General features: G+C 43.3%; 1 protein-coding gene across 1 annotated transcript in view; it reads left to right on the top strand.

Moving 5' to 3' along the window:
• The window catches only part of POLR2B (RNA polymerase II subunit B), a 601,249-nt gene that overhangs the window by 490,545 nt on the left and 91,601 nt on the right, over nucleotides 1-19,103 (top strand). Inside the window, 1 exon segment of the mRNA XM_040322519.1 lies at nucleotides 16,987-17,147. Coding sequence (XP_040178453.1) covers nucleotides 16,987-17,147 — 161 coding nt within the window.

The following is a 19,103-nucleotide window of genomic DNA, read 5'->3' as shown; positions in this document are numbered from 1 at the left end:
GTCCAACTTGAACCTGTAGGGGAAGAAACGTTAAAGGTAAAATTGGTGTGTAAACCATAGATACGAGATACCCGCAAACAAGAAGGTATGCAGTAAATGAACAACGAAACATGACGTCCAAAAAACAGATGGCTTGAGTCCTGTAGTCTATCGTTTATAATCGTGGGACTTCAACAGTAGCACAGTCAATAGTGATAGTGATATTCTCCCCGCCATAGCAGGTATAGCTGGTACTCCTGCCTAAGTCACTCACTTGGGAGAAGAAGCACCAATTCTGTGATTGGTCGTGAGAAAGTCCGAGCAGAACCTCCTTTAGTTATCTTAATCTCAACCTTTCGAACCTTTCCGTCATCGCTGGGCATTACGCTTGTTACAAGACCCATAGGCCACTCATTGCGACAGACTTCTCTATCTTTCAGAAGAACAAGGTCTCCTACTTTGAGGTTAGGCTTGGGTGTTTGCCATTTGGAACGGCTTTGAAGGGTATGCAGGTACTCTTTTCTCCAGCGGTGCCAAAACACATTGGCTAGGTGTTGCACCCGTTTCCATTGATGCCTTTAGATATCCTTCGGGTCAATCTCGGCAGAAGATATCACGGTAGTTCCAACCTTCTGAGTAAGGAGTGTGGCTGGGGTAAGGATCATTGGAGCATCAGGATCGGAAGATACTGGTACTAGAGGCCTTGCATTAATGATGGCGGATACTTCTGAGAGAAAGGCACTCAGTCTCATGAGTCAATAGTGAAGACTTGTGGTCCTGCAACATGGAATCGAGAATTCTTCGAGCGATTCCAATCATTCGCTCCCAGGATATGCGAAGAATGTGGTGAATTAAACAGCCAAGTACATCCGTTGTTTGCTAAGAAATTGTCTAGTTGAAGTTCTTTACAGGCTCCAACGAAGTTGGTACCACAGTCGGATCTTAGCTGTTTGACAGGTCCTCGGATGGAGAAGAATCTTCGTAAAACGTTGATGAAACAAGACAAATCCATTGACTCGATCACCTCGATATGTACAGCTCGTATGCTGAGACAGGTAAACAACACAGCCCACCTTTTGCTATTGGCTGCTCCACTGCGAGTCCTACGAGTTACCGCAGTCCACGGACCAAATACATCAACTCCAACGTAGGTGAAGGGTGGATCTGTACTTAGGCGATCAAATGGCAGGTTTGCCATTTGTTGTAGTTGGTGTCTACCTCCTTTTTTTTTTTTTTTTTCCCTTACTTCAGACTCCACCTAGTAGAGTTTTACCTGGAGCGCACAAGTTTTCTCACCGGCCCTTTAGCGTCTCCCTTTTGGCTTCGCATCATTAGTAAGGGTGGAAGTTTTATCTTGCGTTTTTTTTTTTTTTTTGTGTATATTTCTTATCATTATTTTCTCTTTTTTTTAAATTTAATAATTTGTTGTAGTATAATTTTTATGTGTTTGTTTTAACAAGATTCAAAATTTCCTATCTTTTTTTCCCATTTTTGTTCCCTTTCCCTCCCCTCCCCAGGTCTTCCCTCTCACCACGCCAGCCTCTTTATCTATCTCTTCCGGAATCTCAAGTGTCAGCCCTTAAATTTTCGACATAGCTCCAAGACCTCTTAAAAGCTCTCCATCCTTCCCATTTCTTGCTTTGACCCTTGTTGTTCCCTTCTATTCCTTCCCTTAGTTCTTCCATCGAGTATGTTTGTTCCACCGCGTCAATCCATTCCCATATCATGGGGCATTCTATCTCTTGCCATTTTCTAGGAATTAGCTTCTTTGCCGCGTTTAACAAATGCGGTACCAGGGAGTCCTTGTATTTTTTGATCCCTTCTTCCCCTCCATGAAAAAGAATGGTCCATGGGTCCTTCTTTATTTTACTTTTTGTAATTGCTTCTATAAGTTCCAATATCTTCTCCCAGAATCTCTTTATTTTGGGACATTCCCACCAAAGGTGGGCCATGGTTCCTGGGGTCTCGCATCCCCTCCAGCAGTATCCTGATTGGTCTTCTTTAAATTTCTGTAATTTGTTCGGTGTTATGTACCATCTAGCAATACATTTGTAGTTCATTTCAGCGGTTTGGCTATCTACCGCGGAGGAGTGTACCAGTTTCAACATTTTCTTTAGTTGGGTCCTATCCCGGTGTATTCCAAGTTCCCTTTCCCATTTTTCAATGAATGGTGGAATCTCCCGCTCGCCATTCTCCACCAAGATCCTGTACACCTTTGAGATGGTGCCTTTAGAGGTCTCTGTAGAGCATAATTTTTCCATCTCCGTTAACTGGTCACCTGATCTCAGTGGAGGTGTTAACTTTTGCACAAAATGACTGAGCTGTTGATACCTCCAATCGTTGATATCCATCAAACTTTTTTTTTGTTTTAGTTCTAAAAGTGTTATCAAGTGTCCGTCTTTAATTATATCCTTTAATTGTGCCGTGTCTTTCTTTATCCAATTTCCTCCCACTTGTGTTTTCCCTGGTGCGAAATAATCATTATTTTTCAGTGCTATAAGGGGTGAATTAAAGTCCTTCTCTGTTTTTTTTATAAACCGTGTTCCATACTTTAAGTGCATTTTTAGTAATCTCATGTGTTTTCGTGCTTAATTCTCTAAATTGGGGGGGATTCCATATTATAGCTTCAAGCTTCACCTTTGATAGTGTGTTTTCCAGACCTACCCACCTTTTTTCTTTGTTGACCCTGGCCCACTCCACCACTCTCGATATTATGACCGCCTCATAATATTTTTTAATGTCCGGTACTGCGAGCCCTCCCTTGGACTTCGGTTATTTCAGAGTCTGTAAGGAGATTCGATGCTTCTTGTAGTTCCATATATAATTCATGATTATTTTTTTCAGTGTGTTAAACATAGATCTTGGAAGAGCAATAGGGATCATTTGGAATTTATATACAATTTTGGGTAGTAGGACCATTTTACAGAAATTTATTCGCCCTATCCAGGATATGGGTCTATTTTTTACCCTTTTTATTTCAGCCTTTATTTCATCCAGGAGAGGTATGTAATTATTTTGATATATTTTTTTTTATAGTACTTGCTAGTCGAATTCCTAAATATTTAATTTCCCTCCTCCAGGGGAATTGAAAAGTTGATCTTAATAGTCTTTCCTCTATCCTATTTATATTTACGTTTAATATTTCTGTTTTTGTAACATTTAATTTAAAGTTTGAAATTTCCCCATATTGCTTACATAAGATCAGCAACTTTGGGATTGATGTTATGGGGTTCACTAAGTAAAAAAGTACGTCATCTGCGAATGCTGATAGCTTGTGTTCCTCCTCCTCTGTCTTCACTCCTTCGATGTCTACATTTTTACGGATCTTAGCCAGGAAAGGTTCAAGAGACAAGACGAACAAAAGGGGGGACAATGGACATCCCTGCCTTGTTCCGTTCTTCATTATAAAGGATTCTGAGAGGCTACCATTTACTTTTATCTTGGCCGTTGGGAATCGGTAAAGGGTCTTAATCCATTCTAACATCCTCCGTCCGAAACCCATTCTGTCCAAAGTTTGTATCATGAATCCCCAGTCTACCCTGTCGAACGCTTTTTCCGCGTCTATCGACAGGAATAGACCTGGGGATCCATTTTCTTTGATTTTTTGAAGAATCAGAAGGGCTCTGACGCCATTGTCTCTTCCCTCCCTCCCCTGGACAAAACCTGTCTGGTCGGGGTGAATTAGTTCTACCATATTCTGTTTGATTCTCTCTGCCAATACTTTCGCAAACAATTTCGTATCGATATTCAGGAGAGAGATCGGTCTATACCCGGAGCAGCTTTTGATATCTTTGCCTTCCTTTGGTATGACTGTAATAATAGCCTCTAAGGCCTCTCTGCTCATGCCGAAATCTCCTCCTAAGCCATTAAAATATCTGCATAGTACTGGCAGGAGAATCTCCTTACATTTTTTATAATATATGGCCGTAAAGCCATCTGGCCCCGGACTTTTACCCAACGCACATCCTTTCAAGGCTGTTTGAATTTCTTTTTCTGTAATTGGTCTGTCCATTATCAGGCTGTCATTTTGGTTCATTATTGTCAGTCCAGCTGCATTAAGGAATTCTAAGGTCTTATCTTTTTTCTCCTCCTCTGATCGGATTGTCTGTTCGACTGCGTATAGCTTTTCATAATAAGCTCTAAAAGTTTCGGCAATATCTTTTGTTGTATGTGCCTCCTGTCCGTTTTCTTTTTTGATCCTCTCTATATAGTTCCTTGTTTTCTTCTTCTGGACCATCCTGGCTAGGTGTTTATGTGTTTTATTTCCCCATTTGTATCTTTCCTTTGCGATGAGGTTGAACTCTCTTCTTGTTTCCTGGTCCATAAGTTCTTTAAGTTCATTTCGTTTATTCACCAAGTCCTGGTATAGTTCTTGTTTCATTCCCGTTATTTTGTGTTTCTGTTCTAATTTGAATATTTCCGTGATTAACTCGTCTTTTTTGCGGCTTTTTTTTTTTTTCCTTGCTCCTTCCGATATTAGGGTCCCTCTTATTACCGCTTTGTGTGCGTCCCATATTGTTGCTGTCGATGTTCCCTCTATGTCATTTAGCCTAAAGTATTCTTCAAGATCTTTTTTTATCCTTGTTAAACTGGATTCCTCCATCAGTAACTCCTCATTGAGTCTCCAGATTTGTCTTGGCTTCTGGTTTCCCTCTATTTTCAGGGATATGCTAATTGGGGCATGATCGGATAATGTGATCGATTCAATTTTGGTTTCAACTACCATTTCTAGGGTGTTATGATCTACTAAAAAGTAGTCGATTCTGGAATAGCTTCCATGTACCGATGAATAAAACGTGTAGTCTCTCTGTTCGGGATTTAAAGTTCTCCATATATCCACCAATTGGTTTCCATAGAGGCTTTTTTTTTAACTTTCTTATCTGTGTATTCTTAATTTCCTGTGTCGGTGGTGTCTTGTCCATTTTTGGGTCCATGCAGAAATTTAGGTCTCCTCCCAAAATTACCTTTCCTGTACGAAAGTCTTTTAACTTCCCCAGTATCTCAGCAACGTATTTTATAGGGCGATCGTTCGGAGCGTATATATTTACAAGGGTGTATTCCATCTCTTCAATCCTCCCTTTTAAAAACAGGAACCTCCCTTCTGGATCTATCATTCTACTCAATAATTTAAACCGCGTCCCCTTGGCGATTCCAATCGCCACTCCTCTCGCTCTCTTGGAGACCGTGTCTCCATAGTACCATGTTGGATGGTCCTGGGAGTATAGCCTAATATTTGAATTCAGTGAGAGGTGGGTTTCTTGTAGGAAGACTATGTCGGCTCTCAATCTTTTCAATTCTTTCAATATTTTATGTCTCTTTGCCGGACTATTGAGGCCTTTTACGTTATATGATACACATTTGACTACCGGCATCTTTTTTTCCTCCTTGTTTTCATCTTCGAGTCTGACATCTTATTTTCCTTTGAGTTTTTTTTTTTCCTATTGGCTGTCCTGGTGAGAGAGAACTTCCTCCCCCCTGCCCTTCCCTCTTCCCTCCCCCCCCCTCTCCCCCTCTCCCCTCCCCCCCTCTCCCCTCCCCCCCCCCCTTCTCCCCCTCTCCCCTTCTTGGCCATCTAATGGCCTCCGAACCAACTAACATATCTTGGTTCGAATCTCTCCAGGTGGGGTCTGGGATTGCCTTCTCTCCTCCCCTCCTGACTACTTCGAGTCAGGGGGGGTGGAGGGTCCATCTCGTCTATCTAGGGTACGGTACGGGCCGCATTTTTTTTCCTTCTCTACCCCTTTCCTTCCCCCCCCCCCCCTTTTCTCTTTTCCCTTTTTTTTTTTTTTCTTCTCTTCTTCTTCTCCCTTCCCCTTTCCTCTTCTTCTTCCCTTCCCCTTTCCTTCCCTCCCTTACTCAAATCTTTGTTTATCTTTTCCTCTCTATCTACCTCTACCCATTCGCTACTCCCAACCGGGCAAGTCAGGGGTCTGTATTTCTAATCTGCTACAAAAATCTTTAAGATCTTCCGGGAACCTCAATACTGCGGACCTCCCTTCCTTCGTTGCTATTAGGCAGGCGGGGAACCCCCAGTTATATTTAATTTTCTGATTTACGAGCTGATTTATAAGTGGTTTTAAGAGTCGCCTCCTTGTCAATGTATCGGGGGCCAGGTCTGCAAAGATCTGGAGCTCTCGTCCATTGTACACTAACGGGGGTGCCCCCCTTAGTTTCTTCCAAATCTTGTCCTTGTCTTCATATAGCTGGAACCTTATGATAATGTCTCTGGTACGCTCTGTCTCTACTCTTTTAGGATTTCCCACTCGGTGCACTCTTTCTACCCCAATTGTTTCTTCTAGCGCTCGTCCCAATAGGGGGTTGAAAATGTTCTGCATTATCTTAAGCTCCTCCCCTTTCTCCTCTGGTAAGGATCTTATTCTCAGATTCTGTCTCCGATTTCTGTTTTCCTGGTCCTCCAGTCTGTACATAATTTGTCTCTGTTTGAATTGCATCTGTTCCAGTTGCTCTTTTAAAATGTTTGATTCTACTTCTTGCTGATCTATCTTCTCTTCTGCTGACTCTACTCTAGCAAGTAAATGTCCGAGATCTGTCCGTAGGGTTTGTATTTCTCCCTTGATCACATTCTCCAATCTCAGCAACATTTCTTCCATCTCTCCCTTTAGAATGGGCTGTGTTGATACTCGCTGTTCATCCGTCCTACTATTTTCTGGGTCGCTCTCCGCCATCCCCTCTCTTAATTCTATTGATGTTTCTCTTGAGTCTCCATCCTGGAGTTTCTTGTTTTCTTTCTTCTTCTCTTTATCCCTATTCATCTGTTGTTGCTTTGTAGCCCCCTGTGTTCGTGGGCTATCGTCTTTGACCATAAACGATCTGATGGAGCTTGTTGCTATTTTATCGCTTGGTGTCTTCGGGGGCCCCCCTTTTAGTGGATCTACTCGCCATTCTGTGCATTGCTTGCCTCCCTCTTCTGATTCTCTTCCCCAGCTCGACCCCCTATTTCTCCCCCCTAATATATTTATTTCCTTCTTTCAGCTTAGCCACCACCTCTTCTAATCTCCTGTATTTAGGCAGCTTTAAAGAAAACGCACTTTCCGTGTCTTTCTCGTATTGGAAAGCAAGGCTTATTTGGGGTTGATTACTTACGAATGATATATTTATTTCCGAATGTTTTTAATTAGGTATATTTTTTCCCCCACCCCTTACGTTCCCCTCGCTCCGGCTCTACAAAAGTCGCCGATTCAGGGGGTTAGGGTAAAAATCGGGTAGTGGCAACGCATGAGGGCATGCGGCGCAGAAAAAAAAAAAAACAAAAAAAAAAAAGAACAGAGAAAAAAAAAAAAAAATGAGGAAAGTGGGTGAGAGTTAATGATTTGGGGTGTAATATCACTGAGAGGACGCGGAGTCATCTGGGGGTCCTCTTGTTAATTTACACTGGTTCTCAGATCTCCTTTTAATAACTTGACCTCCCCTGTTTACATATATCTGTAGTTTTTCTTCTATGATGTTTCGAGCCAGTATCAGGGGTATCGTAGGGTTTTTTTTCCCCCCTTTTTTTTTTTCCTCTCCTCCTTTGAGAGGGAGAGGAAGAGAAAAAGACAACAACTAAAAAGCAATAAAATTCAGATTTCACAATTCAGATAACCCCAGGTGCTGATTTGCATACCGTACCATTCATTTTCATGTCTGTACTAGTATAACATGCGTTTGTTCAGTATACCAAGCACAGAAATCATAGAAATCATAGACCCAGGTATCTGTTTAAGAGCTCCGTTTTGAGAAACTTTGAGGGTTTAAGCTTTGTAACCAAAGCGCTTTTCTCACTCAGTTCTCAAATGGCCCTCACTTAGCGCATCTCTAATTAAGTAGGTTTTATAGAGTTTATAGGCTTTATGTACTTAATATCAAGGAACAGTCCCCTTCAGTTAAAAAGCAAAAGAGCGACTAGTAGTAGTATTAAATTTTCCAGTAGTAGAAAGTCCTCGTGCCTGCTGGCTTCATTTATACTTCAATATAGACCACGACATAGAATAGACAGGTGAATAGAATTCAACAGACCTGCTCCAGCTCCTTAGCCGTCCTATCTGATCCTCCTTCAGGAGTTTCCCCTGCCTTACCTCCGTGCTTCCTGTCTGTGTGTGGGTGATTTCCCAGTACTGAACTCACGGTTTTGTAGCTTTCTGTTCTCTGTGCCTTGTCGGGGCTCGGTCTGCTCGGTCCTCCCGCTGCTCGTCAGTCCTCGCTACTCACCAGGTGTTCACCGGGTTCTCCCGAGTCTCCCCCGTGTCCCTCGTTCATGCAGCGTAGCCCGCAGTGCCAGGTGTCGGATGCTGGGCTCCGAGCCTCCGCCACCTAACGCTGGTGTCAGTGTGGGACCTCCGCTCTACTGCTCGGTTGTCGGCGAGTAGCGTGCAGCGTAGGGGCCTCTGTCAGCCGTCCGTCAGCCGTCTCCTCCCTTCAATGCGGTCCGTCCTTCCCCTCAGGCAGCCCCATCGTTCTTCATTCCCCCCACCTGCAAGCGCGCCACGTCCTCACGTGCACGTGCACGCCATTCCTGACATTGCTACCTGACAAGTTCTGAGTCAGACAGCGGTTGGTGGCCCCTGAGACGGACCTGGTGTCTACCTCTTAACTTGCGACACTTGACACATTTAAAAAGCAGGGAAGAAACACATCTCTTCATTCCAACAATCCACAAGCCAGCTGACCTGATAGCGCCTTCTGTAAATTGTCAGCCTTGGTGTTGTATTAGTTTGTGATGGTGCCGTATTAGAAGAGTGGCAATGTGGTGCTGACCTGGTATGATGACGGGGTTTTGTTCCTTGCTGCACAGGTCAGATTTCTCTATTCGACCTCCAACTCGTAGCAACTGATTGTCATCGACTACAGGGTTCAGATTAAATAGTGAACTACCTTTTTGATAGAGGTGTTCCACCTTTGAATCTGTGCAACTCTTCCATGTACACTTCTTGTTGTACACAGTGAATGATAACCCTTTCCGCCTGCTCAATTTCCGTTGCAGTAGGGAGGTTGGTACAGATATGCCAGCCATGACATTCTGAAGTTGAGCTCCTTTTAAAACAATGGGCAATGTGTATCAAATAAGCAACAGCCCTAACAGCTGATGACCAGGTTGAGAAACGTTCAAAACAATGCGACTTTAGTTTTTGTTCTGAACTCGCAGAGGTACGCAGTGTGGTGTACATAGACCTGATTTCTTTATCATCGTCAGGATGTACCAGTTCATAGGTAGTGTCCGTGGAAATTGAGTAGGAGTTTTCAGAAAGAAATCTTGGAGGCGACAGCCACAAGCAGTCGAGAGCTACTGAAGATATAGCTCTTGTCCCACAATCGGCAGGATTAAGGTCAGTGGGAATATGATGCCATTGCTTTGGCAAGGAGAACCTTCTGATACGTTCTACTCTTGCTGACGTACACGTTAAATTGTTTAGTTTGGTTGTAAATGTAACCAAGCACTATCTTGCTGTCTGTGTAAAATGTGAAGGAATCAATTTTAATGTCCATTTCACTCTTTATGACTTCAGCTATTTCCACTGCTAGCACAGCTGCACAAAGTTCAAGTCTGGGTATGGTATGTGCGGGTTTTGGTGTTGGCCTTGTCTTGCCTAGAACAAAGTTGCAGTGTATGTCTCCATTAACTCATGAGGTCTTCAAATAGGCCACTGCAGCTATAGCTTCAACTGATGCATCTGAGAAAATATGGATTTCCCTCTGGACAGCGGCTGAGATGGAGACTGGGGCATAGCAACGTGGAATTTGGAGCTGTTCTAATGTCTTCAGAGAACCTCTCCATTTCTCCCATCTTTGTTGTTTCTCAATAGGTAACGGAGTGTCCCAATCTATGTTATCAGTAGTAAGCTGTCTTAATAACATCTTACCTTGGATGGTGACTGGGGCTATAAATCCCAGTGGGTCGTAGATGCTGTTCACTACGGACAAGACTCCTCTCTTGGTGAAGGGTTTGTCACAGGTTAACACCTGGAAGGTGAATGTGTCTACTTTGATGTTCCACAGCAGACCTAGACTTCTCTGCATAGGGGGTGTGTCTGACCCAAGGTCGAGGTCTTTCACACTGGCAGCATAGTCCTCGGGGTGAAATGCATTCATTAGCTCTTGGCTGTTAGATATAATTTTGTGAAGTCTCAAGTTTGCTACAGCTAGCATCTCCTTTGTTCTGGTAAGAAGATTAATTGCTTCTTTAGCAGTAGGAAAGGATTTGAGCCCGTCATCTACGTAAAAGTTCCTTTCAACAAATTGACGAGCATCGGATCCATACTCGGCTTCTCCAAGCTGAGCTGTCTTTTTTAGTCCATAGATTGCTACAGCTGGGGACGGGCTGTTCCCAAAGACATGCACCCTCATTCGGTAATCAATTACCTCTTTGTTGATGTCGTTGTCCTTGTGCCATAGAAACCTGAGGTAATTCCTGTTATCTTCCTTGACGATGAAGCAGTGGAACATTTGTTGAATGTCGGCCATCATCGCTACGGGTTCTTGACGAAAGCGAATTAGGACTCCAATGAGGCTGTTGTTCAAGTTGGGTCCTGTGAGGAGCACGTTAAGTGAGAAGCCTTCATGTTGGGCACTGGAGTCAAAGACAACTCTGATTTGGTCTGGCTTTCGTGGGTGATACACACCGAAGGAAGGGAGGGTACCAGCATTCTTCTCCTTCTTTCAATGGGGGTGCGGGTTCGGCATGACCCCCATCAAAGATATTCTGTATGAAGTCCACAAAATGTCTTTCCATCTCTGGCTTCCTGCTTAAGGTACGCTTTAAGGAGGAGAATCTTTTGACTGCTTGATGTAGATTGTTTGGTAGCTTCTCTCTCGGGAGGCGAAAGGGTAGGGGTGCTACCCAGCTATTGGAATCTTCCTGAAAGAACTCATTGTCCATTACTTTAAGGAATTCTTTGTCTTCTGCCGAAGGAGCCAACTTGTCGTCTTCACTGCTTACATTGAAAACTGTAGAACCAAAGCTGTCATCGTAGGTGCGGGAAAGGTTTGTGTTGCAATGTTGCAACTTGCAGCTAGTTACCTTCTCCTTTACCCAGTAGTGATGTGGGCATGGCTCAAAGTGAGTATTACGACCATTTGGCAATACATTTGTCTTGAATGAAGAAATGTTAGTAGGCCTTTTCATTTTGCCTATACAGACGTTGCCTATGATGACCCAGCCTAAGTCCAGGTACTGGGCGAATGGGGCCTCTGGAGGTCCGCTGACCTGCCTGTGTACCTTGTGGATCCTTAGAATATCTCTTCCCAGCAGAAGAAGGATTTTAGCATCTTTGTCAAGTGGTGGGATTTCACTTGCTATTGACCTTAGATGAGGGTGGTAGAAGGCAACTTCTGGTGTAGGTATTTCTTCTTTGTTGGCTGGTATCTGGTTACACTCTACAAGTGTAGGTAAGGGTAATTGTAGGTTATTTTCTAGGGAGGACACAATAAATCCATGAGCCCTTCTTCCAAAAACCTCTGTAGTTCCACTACAAGTGCCTAAGGTGTAAGGGTGAACCTCTCCTTTTGTGCAAAATAGATCGAACAGTTCGGATCGTGCAAGAGATCGATTGCTTTGATCATCTAAGATAGCATACACCCTTAAAGTCTTTTCTGGCTGATCCTTGTGATGAATATTCACTAGGCATATTTTAGCGCAAGATTTGTCACAGTGGTCTTCCCCACAGACTTCAGTGCACGAAGAAAATACCATGGTGGAATTAGGTACGTGATCTGTACTCTTCCCGCTGTGGTTCTGCCCAGGAGGAAGGTCTGCATGTTGTGAAGGATTGGACTCAAGGGGATGGAGTGCTTGCACATGGTCCTCGGAACCGCACTCTATGCACTTGATAGGAGTTTTACATTCCTTGGCAAAGTGATCGGTGGAAGCACAGCATCTATAACATACCCCAAAAGTCTTTAGGAGTTCCTTTCGTTCTTGTAGGGGCTTCTTTCTGAAACCGATACATTTTTTGAGGGGATGAGGCTTCTTGTGGATGGGACATAATCGGTTTGGGTTTTCGATCTTGCCGCTCTTGTTTGAGGCGGGAGTGGGAATAATGTCTGTCTTCCTAACAGACACGGGACCTCTGCGGTTCCTGTAGCTAGTATGTAGGTTGTCACCTTTAGGTGAGGGAGTATTGAACTCACTGAATGCAAAACTAGGATCGTTCTTGGTGTCAGCAATGTTCCTGACGATATTGCAGAAGTAGGAGAACGGGGGAAAGGAAACCTTGTTTTCCCGTTTGTATGATGACCCAACTGGGATCCACTTTTCTTGTAGGCCATGCGGAAGCTTGCAAATGATAGGGTTAACTCCTCGAGCAGTGTCCAGGTAACTGAGGCCAGGTAGCTTAGGGTCGGTTTTGGCAAGCTGGACTTCGAGAAGAAGGTCACTGAGTCTGGAACTCTTTATTGTCCTTACCAGATATCCTTGGGAAATTTTCCAATCGTTTGAGCAATGCATTCTCTATGGCTTCAGGACTACCGTAAGTCTGTTCTAGACGCTCCCATGCTGCGGTGAGACCTGCAGTTGGATTGTCGATGTAGACTGACCTGAGGCTCTTGACACGTTCTATAGACTGTGGGCCAAGCAACCCGATCAGCATATCCAGCTCACGATCGGCAGTAATACCGATACCGCCTATTGTAGTTTTGAAAGCGGCTTTCCAGCTTCTATAATTTTCAGGATGGTCGTCATAGTTTACTAGGCCTGACTTGGTGAGCTCATGTCGAAGTAAGTACTTTACTAACTCTGTTGTATCGGTTGCCTCTGACTTTACATAGGAGGTTGCTGGTTGGTTGATGTGGATTGCATTGTTTATGGTATTGTTGTAAAGAGACGTGGGAAGATATGGTGCAGCAAGGGCATTCAGCTGACTTGTTGGGTGAAGGTCTGGAACAGTACTGTTAGCAGGAGGTTGGCGACTTGCTTGCGGATTAGTGTGCCGTTTTGTGACATATGTGGGATCAGCATGACAGTCGGGAGCTGCACTGGGGTGGGTTTGCATGTAGGAAGTGGCTGGAACAGCTTTTACCGGATGATGTGGTGAAGTCCTTGCGTTGCCGTGAAACATGGAGGTAATTGAGTGTTCACTGCTGTGGTTTAGAACATAGTTCTTAGTGCGTTCAAAAGGATATTCTACATCTGCCTTGACGCTGACCCTTTCGCTAGCGTTTTCATCTGCACCGATACCTTGTTCCAAAACCTTTAGTTTTGCTGCAGCTGCCTCGTAGTTGCTCTGTTCCTTTAAAGCTTCTATTGCTGCCCTTTGACGTGCCGTTTGAGCTTCTATTGCTGCCTTTTGATGCGCTGCCTCGGCTTCCATTACTGCCTTTTGATGCGCTGCCTCGGTTTCCATTACTGCAACCTCGGCCTCCATGTCAGCTCTCTTTTTTGCATATGCGGCCCGTACTTTGATGGCCTCTGCTTCGGCGCGGGCATTTATTAGCTGTTCGCTAAGAGTTGAGTGCCTTGAACTTCGGGATCTAGAGGAACCTTTAGAACATCTGGTGGATACAGATTTGTGAGATACAGTGTCCCGTGGCAGCATTAATTTTGCTTCTGCGTTTGCTTTAGTTCGCTGGATAAAGCTTTCTCTTTCCTCATTAAGAAGCTGGGCATTGTTAAGTTGCTCTAAGGACTCCTCAGTGTTGATGCTTTGCAGAATAGTTTTATATTTATTGCTTGTAGTCTGGTACAGTTCATATGAAGCAGAGAGATGCTTTATGGCGCCCTCTAGTTGCAGTACCTCATGGCTGGGACATGAAATCACATCAATGTGGGTGAGGATTTTATCCCAAATCTGCTTCAAACTGGTTGCTAGTTCAGTTCTCATGGATTCATAGTTCTCTTTAACCTTCCAAGTGGGTTTCACAGAGCGTTTGGTCAATGCAGTGGACTCTGGGTCCTCATCCTGGCTTTCTCTGTGTGAAGCATGCTGTGGTATTTCATCACACACTGAGCCCTTTCCACTCATGATGGCCTGCAGTACACAGGCTTGACTGTAGCAATGAAGAGTGTCTGTATACTGTGAGGAGCTGTAACAAGCTGTGCTGGGGTTGTATGCAGAATTCTCATGCAATACACACCGTTACACTTCACTATGATCTGTCCTGTGACGCAGTTATCTCTGTGCAGGCTGCTGGATACGTTCTTTTACTATTCTGAATCGGCTGCAAAGGCTATGAATGTGGTTTTTCAGTAGCACATGGTTCCTAAATGCTCTGAAGAGATTGTTCATCCCAAATCACCTTTCAGATAGCTTACTCAGTCACAACTCACATGAGAGAAGATCTGGCGATGTTTATTCGTCGTATGATCCGTAGAATGCAAGTTACAACAGGTAAAAGAACGATTCTTCCATGCAGGTATAGAAGATACACACAGGTCAGATGAATTACAGCATTAAAATGACTGATACAGAAAAGAGGGGGAGGAGAGACTGAGCAGCATGGAAACTACGGAATGCCACAAGAGACAAACTAGATAGACATTAAAGAGACAGTACATAATAAAAAAATATCATGTAACATGACACACTGTAATGTGTTGTATTGTTTGTTTGTTTTTCTGTCATGCTTTTTGAAAACCAAATAAACATTTTCAAAGTAAAACATAAAAAAAAAGGTACCGTATATTACTATATTGAAAATAAGAAATATCAACCAATGGTAGCTACACGCACACATTACTGCTTTAAGCCTACCATACGCAAATATCACTTTAGTAACATTGAGTAGAGTGGATGGTTGGCATTAGGTGGATAACAACCAATTCAGCTAAATAGCAACATTCGCCATTTTATTCTCTAGGGTCAATTTTACAATATATATATCTAATCTTTGGGTCTTATAAAGACTTTATCTAGCAAAAGATCCATAGTTGAAGAACTTGTTGTGACGGTATCGGTATGATATCCCCGTCAAGCATTCCCTCCTCTCCATACAAGAACATCACAGGATCATCCACACATGAGTCAAGATTGAATGCTGGAACCAAGACTGATTTATTGGCAGCTTGCTGCTGGTTATAAATACAGTTTTACAAGCTAAATCCTTAATCAAGGAACAATGGGAGCTCCACCCCCTTTTCACCCACTCTGGAGTTCTCATACAGAATATAGCCAGACAATTCGGAGCCGACCTGAAAACACATTTTCTTTAGATAAGGACATCAGCGGAGTTAATTACTAGGTGTAACAGCCTGACCACAATGAAGCAATCAGAATAATTAACATGAGCCACTTATCTAATCATTGTAAACAGTAAGGCCGGTCTCCTTCCCACACACAATAAATCAATTACCATTTGAACTAGGGAGCTGGCTGAGGAAGGGTCATTAACATATCAATCAGCCTGTAACACATGAACCCTTTTTACCTCTAACACACACAATATCTCTAAAACAAGCAGGGAGAATTACATGCTTCACACTTGTCTTCAAAACCATGCAAATTCTCTATTAGCTCTATTAGCAATGATTGGGTGGCTCCAGTAGCGACGTCTTCTTCTCATCCTCATCCTTCGCTTCCTCTTCCATCAATACTGCCAAACCAGCTGTTTATGACAGCTGTCATTAACCACTTAAGACCTGCACAATTATGCAAGTTAAGGACCTTGCCCCTTTTTTGCGATTCCGCACTGCGTCGCTTTAACTGACAATTGTGCGGCGTGGCTCCCAAACAAAATTGGCGTCTTTTTTTCCCACAAATGGAGCTTTCTTTTGGTAGTATTTGATCACCTCTGCGGTTTTAATTTTTTGCGCTATAAACAAAAATTGTCAATATTTTTTACTTTTTGCTATGATAAATATCCCCAATAAAGTATTGGGTATTCTTCTTCTTATGTTTGGTAAAAAAAAATCGTAATAAGCGTTTGGTTTGCGCAAAAGTTATAGCGTTTACAAAATAGGGGATAGTTTTATGGCATTTTTATTAATAAAACTTTTTATTTTCTTTCTCGTGACTGGAACATTATGGCGGACACATCTGACACTTTTGACACATTTTTGGTACCATTGTCATTTTCACAGCAAAAAGTACTATAAAAAATGCACTGATTACTGTGAAAATGACAGTGAAGGGGTTAACCACTAGGGGGTGCAAAGGGGTTAAGTGTGCCCTAAGGGAGTGATTCTTACTGTAGGGGGGCGTGGCTGTAGGCGTGATGTCACTGATCGTCATCCCCTATATCAGGGAACAGACGATCAGTGTCACTGCTACACAGAAGTACGGGGAAGGTGTCTTTACACACACCTCTCTGTTCAGCTTCTGTGACCCGTTCATGGGACACCGGCGGCGATCGGGTCCGGACCGCGTCGCGCGCCCCAAGGCTGGGCTCTTAAAGGCGACGTACAGGTACATGCCTGTGCCCAGCTGTGCCATTCTGCTGACGTATATCGGTGTTAGGCGGTCCTTAAGTGGTTAAATAACGCAAAGAGAACTTTGTGGTCACAGGACAACAGGGAATGAGGAAGAGAACAGGAACAAAAATGATGACACAAGCTAATTGGCTCTGATTGGCCACAGGCAAAGTCGCCTGTCCTGGAGGCGACTTGAGACTTGAAGTTGCGTTATAAGGCGCGCTGAAGTCGCCTTGCAAAGTCACGCTGTAAATCGTGTTGCCCTGTGTTGACCGGCACTAACTGGGTTGTTTACAATCTACTTTTATTAGTAAATGTAAAAACTTTATTCCAAAAGGAATAAAAACAGTTGTAACTGACTAAAAAGTGTTATCTGTAGTTTGGCTTTAATTTGTTAGTCAAGTCTCATTAAATCTGCTAGTACATAAAAAAGTAAACTGATTGATAAGCTGCAATATATTCCTTTTTTGTTTTTAGGTTTAATACTAGGAAGAGTTTGTCATTTTCAGACATGACTTTTTTTTTTTTTTTTTAACAAACTGTTGAAGTATTTGTAAAATATACCAGTATATACATATTCTATGCAGATGATGTGTGTAAATTGACAGTATGAATGCAGGATTGTGTGGCCTTCATATAACCTAACTATATACATTTTAATCTTAAAATAGGTCCTGTACAATGGATTTACCGGTCGTAAAATCACGTCACAAATTTTTATTGGACCTACTTACTATCAGAGGTTAAAGCACATGGTAGATGATAAGATTCATTCCCGTGCAAGAGGCCCTATTCAGATTTTAAACAGACAGCCAATGGAAGGTAGATCACGGTAGGTATTAAAGTTAAACTGTGGTTTTGGGGTAGTTTTAATCCGTGTTTTTTTTTTTGTTATGTATTTTACAAATAATTATTGCAGGGAATTTTTTTACCACACTATTCTCAGAGCACTATGGTGAATGAGTCACTGCTCTGACTTCTCTATATAAAATTTCAGCTTAAAATATTGAGCGGTGTTTCAGGCTACTACCATCAGGTGTTTCACTGGCAAAAGCTTCACCATCTTGGAGAAAAAGCATTTCCCACTTTTTTCCACCATATTTAATTACCGCCTTCAACTGACTGCTTAATGCCTTCATGACTCTAGCAGTTTCCAGATAGGTGACCCTGAAACACACCTTGGGAACTGCACCCTGACTTTGCAGGACTTGCCTGTATGGTTTACTTCGGGCACTGGTTCCTGCGTGCTCTCCCTGGAACGTGGTGCAATAAGTGTACTTGGCCACGGAGTGCTATACAGATCCTGAGTGTGCTCCATTCTTCATGACACCCAGAAGTCTCCCCCAGAGGGTATCGCCTCCCCATGATGGGAAAAGCTCCGACTGCTTACTAAACCGTTCTGTCTTCCTCATGTCGATTCTCGGAATCCCCCTGAGGAAGACATGCCTTTTTCCTGTGTCAACACGCATTGTGGAGGGGACAGGATAGTTTAGTAAGCAGTCAGAGCTGCGGAGGGACATACAATTTCACTGCACATTTCATTTTCATAGAATGGTGCGCCATATCATGCGAGTACCCTTTAAGCTAGTTTTAAATAAAATGGTGTATTATTATTTATAAAACATATCGAGCCACATTTCTTTTATATGTATGGAGGAACTGCCATTAGATAGCTCAGGATCCAGCAAAGTTCCATTAACATAGAACCCAGAGATGGTTCAATAGCGTGTTGTGAACAAACTTAGGTGTGCGGTCACATGGAAGATTCACATGGCAAGGGGAGCGAGAGTGTGCAGTCACAGGTTTTTGAGTACCCATCACAAGAATTCAAAATCATTGTATATTTGCAATTGATGGATGAAATATCAGTATTGATGCACTAGTATGTTTATATCTATGAATTGTGTTACACCTGTACAAGTAATTCATGTTCAATATATGCACTTTATGCACAACCCACTGTATACATTTGTATGAACAATTATTGCACAGCACTATTTTTTTGGACTATACAGATTTTGTTTGCATGCAGTTTTGGATTTTTTATTGGTGTACAGTGCGGCATTGGTTTTAATGCGGAGTTCCACCCAGAAATGGAACTTCCGCTTTTCGGAATCCCCCCTCTGGTGTCACATTTTGCACTTTTCAGGGGGGAGCAGATACCTGTCTTGGAGGTATTTTGCTCCCACTTCTGGGCATAGATAGCCGAGCCACCCGCTGCTATCTACGTCATGTCCGTCGCCTCCTCTGTCTCGTCCTGCTGTCTTCTAGGAGACACACGGGTCCCAGAAGACAGCAGGGACCAGTGGGATCGTGCAGCGCGAGTCGCACATGCGCAGAAGGGAACCAGGCTGTGAAGCCTTATAATCAGGCTTCACTTCCTGATTCCCTTCCCGAAGATGGCGGTGCCTCCACCTGAGAACTGAGGCACAGATCAGCTTTGTGTGCTGACATCGAGGGCGCCATGGACAGGTAAGTGTCCTTTTTTTAAGTCAGCAGCTGCAGACTTAAAAAAAAAAAAAAAAAGTGGAACTCCGCTTTAAATCGGTTGTATACCCTCAGATTATTATTTTTTTTTTTACCCCTGTAAAGCAAAAGGCATAATGAGCTAGTATACACCGCATACTAGCTCATTATGAAATACTTGCCTTAAAACGAGGCATCGGTAACTCACCTGTTCCACGCCGAGGTAGCTGACCTGTTACCTCGGCATATCTTCCGGGTATTGCGGCTCCAGCCCTTTGAGTGGCTGTAGCCACAATGTCGTCTCTCCCAAGCATGCGTGCGG

Source organism: Rana temporaria, chromosome 1 (assembly GCF_905171775.1).
Source record: "Rana temporaria chromosome 1, aRanTem1.1, whole genome shotgun sequence".
Taxonomy (NCBI): Eukaryota; Metazoa; Chordata; class Amphibia; order Anura; family Ranidae; genus Rana; species Rana temporaria.
The sequence above is the reverse complement of the archived record's forward strand: the minus strand, read 5'-3'. Positions and strand labels throughout refer to the sequence as shown.